Source organism: Saccostrea cucullata, unplaced genomic scaffold (assembly GCF_032062105.1).
Source record: "Saccostrea cucullata isolate Sc308-1 unplaced genomic scaffold, CSIRO_AGI_Scuc_v1 ctg905, whole genome shotgun sequence".
In the NCBI taxonomy this organism is placed as follows: Eukaryota; Metazoa; Mollusca; class Bivalvia; order Ostreida; family Ostreidae; genus Saccostrea; species Saccostrea cuccullata.
In genome coordinates this window covers 1-8676 of record NW_026919023.1, presented here as the reverse complement: position 1 = coordinate 8676, position 8676 = coordinate 1, and the positions used below count along the sequence as shown (strand labels likewise).

Here is an 8676-nt window from a genome sequence, read left to right as displayed (position 1 = left end):
TGCGAAGTTTACAGACAGACGGACAGCTAGACAGACGGATGGATAGACTACAAAATGCGATTAGAAAGCTCACTTGAGCTTCCGCTCAGGTGAGCTAAAAAAAAGTTGTCAAAAGCATTATTTTTCACACTTACTGAACAGTGTTGAATTCTGATCAGAATTTATTTGATGTACAATTTATTTTCTATTGTACAGTATTCAAATTGATAAAAGTACAACCTAACATTCACAAAGAACTTTATTTGGTAATAACCAATATTTGCCCCCCAAATCAAACTTTGATGGAGATATATTTAATTAAGTTCTTAAACAGGGGAGAATATGCTGACTTCAAAGCACTGAATTTTGAATATTTTCATAATTAATGACGCCATATGTACATAATGACGTCACAAACATGACATAAATTTCATTTTTTTAATGAATTTTACAGAAAAATGTACATATTTTGTCGATATTTTGAGTAAAAGTCACCAAGCGCATGTGTGTTCAGGATCAATATTTTAATATTATAATAATGTGTGTAATGATAATATCAATGAAATATGTCAATATTGTTCCTGAACAAACTTGCCCTCTATAAATTTTAAAGCTAAAATTGTTGAAATTTTGTCCTCTTTCTGAAAAAGGATATAAAATCGGACTTGTTTGTGACGTCATAAAATCAAAAATTGTGAATACACTGCTTTGACACTATAATATTTTCTGTTAATTTATATTTCTCATACAATTTATTGAATTCAGCACATTTCAGGAAGTTTTCAAAATTTGACTTTTGTGGGGGCAAATACATGTATATGCAATATACCGCATATAGTTCTTTCTCATTAAAGCCCGAGATAATAAGCACCGCCCTCAGATTTACCTGGTCTGTATCTCCCTGTCAATCAAATAATTTAAGGTCCATCATTGGGTACTTGAAATTGATTGACATTTAGCTACTTGTCCCTGTGTATATCTCTTTTGACCTTGTTTGACACGCGTCGCCATCATCAAATTAACTTTCGGTCTTCTAATGTTTACCGTTAAATCACAATCGTAAACAATTTCAGCTTGATTATAATTAATCAATTATCTGTTTTACAAACATCTCTGTGAGTCATTGTATTTCAATTAAGGGGGGACCTATGTCCGAAAAGTCTTTATGTGAAATTTTCAAAACTTTGACATTTCTTTTCTGACCACTTTAGGTATTAAAAACAATACCTTTATATGCTTATTTTTACACAGGAGCATGTGCAAAAACAGTGTGAAATGCTAAAAATACAGACACGTGCAAAAAGTATTCGGTCAAAATGGCGGCGTGTTTACACTTACAACGGTAGTATGAAAAAATCTACAAGCTAAATTTTCAACGAAAATGCTTTGAAAATTAAAACAATCAACTACTTACGATTTAATACTTCGTGAGGTGTCCTTTGAGTCTGATTACATTTAGAATCCGCTTTGGAATGGAGCCATACAAGCTTTTAATGTAAGCAGGCGTGATGCTGGTCCATATGCGCCGAATTTCCTCGATCAAATTGTCTTTCGATTTTATTGCAGCAGTGCGTGACTGAAGTTTTCTTTTTATGTGTAACCAAACATTCTCTATTATATTCAAGTCTGGTGATTGAGCAGGCCAACTTAAACAGTTAATTCGATTTCTAGCTACATACTCTTGAGTTGACCTGGCTCGGTGGACGGGTGCGTTGTCATCCTGAAAATAATAGCCGTTTTGAGAAAAATGTCTAGCGAGAACAGGCCATAGGTTTTCCTCTAAGATATCTTGGTATTTAACAGCATTGATATTTCCTTCTACTGGCGTCATCGTTCCAACACCCTCCCTGCAAATGCACCCCCATATCATAACTTCGTATTTCGCTTGAGGTGTCCTCTGCTGAACAAGGTCCGGCCTCCATCCTTCGTCCTTTTTTCTCCAAATTCTTATCCTTTCATCATGACCCATTATTTTACTCTCATCTGAAAAAAAAACACGCTTCCAGTCCTTTACTGACCATCGTCTTTTCCCCGACACCAAGCGAGCCGCTTCTTACGATTCACCTCTTTAATAACCAGTTTCTTCTTAGAAATACTTCTCCGGTAGTTATTTTTGTGTAAATTATGCTGTACTGTCCTTTTACTAACTGGTTCTGGTCTTTCCTCGTTAAATTTTGCGGTAATATCAGAAAGTGAACATCTACGATTTGTTTTCACAATCCTCTCTAACTTCCGATAGTCACGGGGCCCGATTTTTGGAGGTCGGCCGCTTCTGGGTTTGTTTTCAACAGATCCCGTGGGGTACTACTAAACAGAGTACGATAGAGTACGATAGAGTACTTTAGAGTACGCTAGAAAAATTATGTTATTTAATACAATTCAATTGTTTATCTATGTATGTACAACTTGATTAAACATTATTATAAACTTATTTTCCAATATTTGTTTCAAATATTTGTTTTTAGCGATATTTTGACACGAAATAACATCCAAAATTAAACGCATTAAAGATTACGGTATACCTATAGCTAATACCCCAATCTCGATTACTATATTGTTTCAGACTTTCTTACTAAAGACTTGCATCTAAATTTTATCTAATAATATTAAATTAATTGCATGTGTAAATATTTTTCACATTCTCAATGAGACATTTTAACGTTTCAGTTAAATTAGATCGGGATCAAACGATCAAACAATCAACCGTAACCTGAAATCAAAAATTGAAATAACTCCTAAAATACAGAAAACATACAATGTTTTTTTTAATATATACTGTAGACGTCTTTATATTCACGTGTCTAAAATTTCACGGTTTGTTAGAAAGTTACATTTCACGGTGGTTAAAATTTCACGGAGAATGGTTTGTAAATATTCAGGTACTATGACTGTATATAGGAAGAAATGACGTAAAATAATAATCACGATGGTTTAAAGTTCGCGGAAAATTCTTAAATCGTGAACATAGTGAAATTAAAAACACCGTAATGTTTTCCACTTCTACAGTATTCAATATGTTAAACTAAAGTAGAAAAACATATAAAAAGTAATCTAATTGCATTAAATTATAAAATATTACTAGCGTACTCTATCGTACTCTATCGTACTCTGTTTAGTAGGACCGGATCCCGTGTCACAAAATTTTTTACAAACGTCTATAACTGTTGATTTAGGTACAGTCATTTAGGGTATTTCGGGTCACTTTTTACATTTCTACTGCAATTAATTAAACAAACAAGATTATTAATGGTTCCTGGGTATTATTAAGAAGTTTATTGTTTGATTGAAAAGACTTATGAACCAAATTGCGATTATCTTTGATAAAACGACCGCAGTGGGAGCTTTATCTAGACCTCCAATAGACCTTTTTAATAATATATGCAGACATGCGCAGAAGTACTTCCGAGTGGATAAAACACGAGTCGTTCTGCGCACCATTCCACGCTTCATTTTCGTCAAAAGTATTTTGAAAAAAAATCGTCGTACAGTTTTGTTTAATTGATATTTGCTTATTAAACTGAATAAAATTGGTTTGTAATATGTTTTTTGTTATTTATATCAATTCATGTACGAGTGACAAACATTTCCTGTTTATCGTTACCTTGTTTACATTGGCAACGAGTATGGCGACCCGCGAAAACTTGAAAAAAACAAATGTTAGTATATTACGCACCATTGCAGCTGATCTGGGGATCAATTCAACAAAAAGAAAGAAGGATGATCTCATATGTGATATATTGTCTCGCCAAACGCCATCAGAACTATTAACTCCAGTTGTGCAATTACCATCCTCTGTTAATCCCACCGACGTTCAATTCAAGGAAAACTTGCCCCCTTTAATTCAGTTCATTATCAGATAATTACCAACGATCTTAAACCTCCCATCATTTCGTTTTCTACAGTCTATGATTTTATGATAACCAGGCGCAGGCAGGGGGATCAAGGCATCCAAATGCAAAACTTCAAAGGACTAGATAAGTCTGTGAAGCATTTTGATGCTGGTGATGTCCAGGATATGTGTATTGCACGAGTAAGTTGATAATATTATATGAAAACCCAGTCTTTGTTAAAAAAAATCTTTTTCAAGAGCAACATGCAACTTACAAAGAGCCATAGCTGCGTTACGGCTGACCAAAGTATTAAAAAGGAAATAACCTGTTTCTAATTATAGATCTAAACATGTACCTTTTCAATTCAAGATGCACTTACATGCATGTAATCATTTGTAGACCAATGTTATATTTTCATAGTTTCACATTTGTTATATGACAATCATTTTATTTGTTCAATACCCTTATTCTAAACAAGATATTTAGAAAATTATGAAAAAAAAAATAAAAGAAGCTAGCAATTATGACTTTAGGTGATAAGAATAGTTCAACATTTTCAATATGAAAACCACCTTTAACCAAAATTGTCTAAATGTAATGAAGAGCAGTCATGTCCAAATAAAAACATTAATAAAGAAGTTATTTTGCTGGTTAAGGGTGGTCTTAAGCTACAGTTGTCACTGTTTAGGGGGATACCTAATAATTCTTATTATATTCTCCATATAAACTGAAGGATTTTTATATCTATCATATGAGCAAACTTTTAATATATAAATATTATTTTTGTGTGATTGCTTTAAAGCATGTATAAACTAACATAATATGGCAAAATTTTGGTGAAAAAATGTATTTAAAAAATCACTACTAGAATAGGCGAAAGTGACTATCAAATGCGCTATGGCTCTTTGACTAGACAACAGGAATTGGACATCAAAAACAATTATTATATTATATATTTATTCATTGTAATTTTTTTTCCAAAAATGACAAAATATTTAAAATAATTTATTTCAAAAAATTTCAGATTGATGACTCTACAGTGTATATAAGAGCATTTTGCCTAGCCTCAATAGGTTCCTGTTTTCTTGCAGGAGGGGGTCATCTTCACACTGTACACCTTTAAATGTTTCATATCATCAATAATTTAATTATAGAAGAATGAAAAAAAAAATATTTACATTTTACAAATTTTAATTTACTGTATATTTTATATTGATATTGAAATTGACATACTGGTACGTATCTTGCTAAAGATGTATATTGCAAATAAAATCTACAGTTTACTGTTAATCAATTCATTCATGATATACCTGCATCACAAGTCATTTTAATGTCAACATCATCTGTTGGTCCATTTTCATCATGACCACAGGCACTGATTAAAGCACTTGCATCTGTACTGTGATCACCAGATTCATCTGTTCTACAGTAGGAACCATGCGCAAGCAGAGAAAACTCTAAATTAGCACATTCTCTCTCCCTGTTTATCCTTTCTGAACACTGTTTTTCCTTGTTAAAAAAAGTAGTGCATATTTTATAGGCCTACATGTATAATTATGAATTAAACAAGGAAATATCTGTAATTTATGAATCATGTGCAAAATTTTGTGAATAAGATTCATGAGATCTGGGAAAAAATCATGTCTGACGTCGATGGACCTCTATATAGTTGTACCTCATATCAAACAGATTCAGCACAATACCCTGATAAAGGTATATAGCTTTATCCAGGTCAGGGATGACAAATCCCATTGCCTGACGCCCGGGGCTACTAGTGAATTTTAGGATTGCATGGGCAAGTAAAATTTTATCAACCATTTGCCCGTGGGCAAGTGACTTAATCAATAATTTATTATCAAAAATAAAATCAATATGTATACCAATATTTTACTCTGTATTTGTCTTTCTCTTTTTTGAAATATTTTTAAATACAGTATATGCTAATGGTAGGGCAGGCAAAAATTCAGGTAGGGCTAGTCAATTTTGACCATGTAATTGCCCTTGGGCAAGTGCCTTAATAATCTATTTGTCAGCCTCTGTAGGTATTAGAAATACCTTTATCAAGGTATCAAGGTATTTAATGTCATGAAAATTCAAAAAAAAAAATCTTTAAAAATCAAATAATGAAAGTCGAGTTCTGAGTTGTTGTCAGTAAATTCACCCATGGATGTAAAGTACTCAGACACAAACAATTCAGTATAAAATGTGTTGTGTGATGAGACATTATTTTGTGCTTCCTTTTTGATACCAGAGTGCTTTTCATGCACAAGTGGACACATTGACAACAATTCAGAACTCGACTTTCAGTATTCAGATTTTTGAATAATATTTTATTAATTTTCATGACATAAAATACCTTGATCAAGGTATTTGTAATACCTTGATAACGCTATATAGCTTTATCTAGCTATATATATATACCTTTATCAGGGTATTGTGCTGGACCTGTCAAACATAATTAACCTAAATGTTTAATTTTTTTTACCCTTTCATTTATCATGATTATAAGATTTCAAAAATCATTATTGTGAAATTCAGAAGTAGATACCCTGGTTGTTTCTCGATCAAGTCTTCTCTGTTCCCTGTTAAAATCCCCTTCTGATCGTTTCTGTTTATATGCAAAAATTGTTGGGGCATAATTGTCATCGCTCGGTTCATCTCCGTGCCATCCATCAATAAAATGTTCAGAGCAGATCCAGGTATGCTCGTTTGGCATCCATTCGTCTCTGTTCACAGCTTTTATCCAAGCTCTTCTTTTTCTTTTGTTCTTGGGAAACCGAAAGAAACTGACACCCTTTGACCTGGAATCCCCATTACAAACGTTTCGACACTTGTAAACACAACAAGATTTCACCATTTCCGTTTCTAATAACGCTTTCCACTCGGAAGCGTTTGTGCGCATGTGCGAGAAACTGTCCCGCAGTTACGTTAAAAGACCTTATTTAAGGAATTGCGGGTCACTTCCGGTTATTTCGAGTCACTTTATAAACGTGTGCAAAACAGAACAAAAATAATATTTAATGCTGTTTTATGACCAAAATTAGTTAGTTTTGCTAATATCCAATTGTTATTTTAGCAGAGATGATTTTTTTGTGGGGGAAATCGCTTACGGTGAAAGCTGATATCTACACACTATATTGACCGTGTGTAATGTGGGGCGGATCTAGCTTGAAGACCATGAAATTATGACCTTTAGATTGTTAAATTCTCCTGTAACATTCAGAGACAAACATTTTATGTCATTATTTATATGAATAAAATGACTTTTAAACAAAGATAAAAAAGTATATGGAAACACCTGGTTTTAAATAATGGGAAAATGACTAGGAATGTAAACATGGTAAAAAAAAAATTATACAGTAACAAAAAAAAAGTAAATTCGTCCTACTTGGACTCATATAAAATATAAACATATAAAAAATCTATAGATCTACAAAATAAACATAATAATAATATAGTACCTTCACTACCTTGATATTACAATATAAATCACCCCCTCACTTTCTAGTGGAAATGTGCATATCTCTCTCTCTCTCTCTCTCTCTCTCCCTCTGTAAATCCTCAGGATGCAAATTTATGTGCATCCTTTTTCTCTCTCATTGCAGTCTTTGGCAAATTCTCTCTCTCTCTCTCTCTCTCTCTCTCTCTCTCTCTCTCTCTCTCTCTCTCTCTCTCTCTCTCTCTCTCTATTGCAAATTCTAAAATTCTATAGTAAATTTATGTGCATCTTAAAATGATATAAAGTATGTCCAACTTAATTAGTATGTAAACTTTTATATTAAAAAAACAACAAAGGTCCTACTTTGGATATGTAAAACAACTTCACATTCTATGAAATGAACTTTGATACAAAGAATCATATGTGATGCATACATGTACACTTTATGAAAGGAGACATCAATGACCACTTTTCACCCAATTCAGGCATATTCTCAATATGCTGCTCTATAACAGTCAATGCTGCATGGAAGTTTTTGGGACACACTAGCTTTGTATTGGCAGGGTATAACAACACCTCCTCCTTTTTCCAGCACACGGGGCCACATTTTCTACATAAAGAAAAGCTATAATCATGATAATATTGAAAAAGCACAATGTAAACATTGACATGTGACGTACCAAAACACGAAGCTCTAGAAACACACGTGACCCGAAATACACTAAACCGAAGGGGGTTAGGAATACACCACTACCTCAATAGATTTTATTGCAACCAGAACTTGTTTAGTTGCATTGGAAAGCGTATAAATTTTCCTTTCCAGCAGTATATAACATGTATTTTTTTATCAGACGTAAACTTCACATCATCGAAGAAAAAAAGATGTCTCCCGTTGTTGACATGCAAAATTCTCTGATCAGGAAACATACGGCAATTAATCAACGTATAAATTAAGACATCTATTTTCAATATTTTCCTTTGTAACTGTGTGAATGCATATAACATACCTTGCTGGACGTGACTGCAATAGCTTTTTGTTTTTCTTTTACGTTTTGCGCGAACTGTGTCAAAAAACCCCGATGACTCCCGAAAATCGGGGTGACCCGAAATACCCTAAATGACTGTAACTGTAACATTTCACTTATCTTTCTCCGAGAATAACCTTTCTGCATTAACTCCACAATGATGTTTTTCACATCTGACCCCATTTCTTTTCCTTTCCGACCCATCTTTTTTACTCTTGCTAAAATTGCTCTAAATTTGTAAACAGCAGACGAAAATATTGTCATGTGATTTATCATGTGACCAATTTTTCTAAATTTATACAAATCTACTTCCTGTGATATGAAGAGGGCAAGGTATTTTTTTTTTAATACCATGGTAAGTGTAAACACGCCGCCATTTTTACCGAATACTTTTTGCACGTGA

General features: G+C 33.2%; 1 protein-coding gene across 1 annotated transcript; it reads right to left on the bottom strand.

Moving 5' to 3' along the window:
* Positions 1 to 4882: 4882 nt before the first annotated feature.
* Positions 4883 to 6711, bottom strand: LOC134277613 (THAP domain-containing protein 5-like; the record flags this gene model as incomplete). The annotated part of the gene is made up of 3 exons (XM_062759943.1): positions 6358 to 6711; positions 5120 to 5318; positions 4883 to 4926 (listed from the first exon to the last, which is right to left on the bottom strand). Coding segments are annotated over exons 1-3 (597 nt in total), but the record flags the coding sequence as incomplete, so codon positions are not given.
* Positions 6712 to 8676: the final 1965 nt, after the last annotated feature.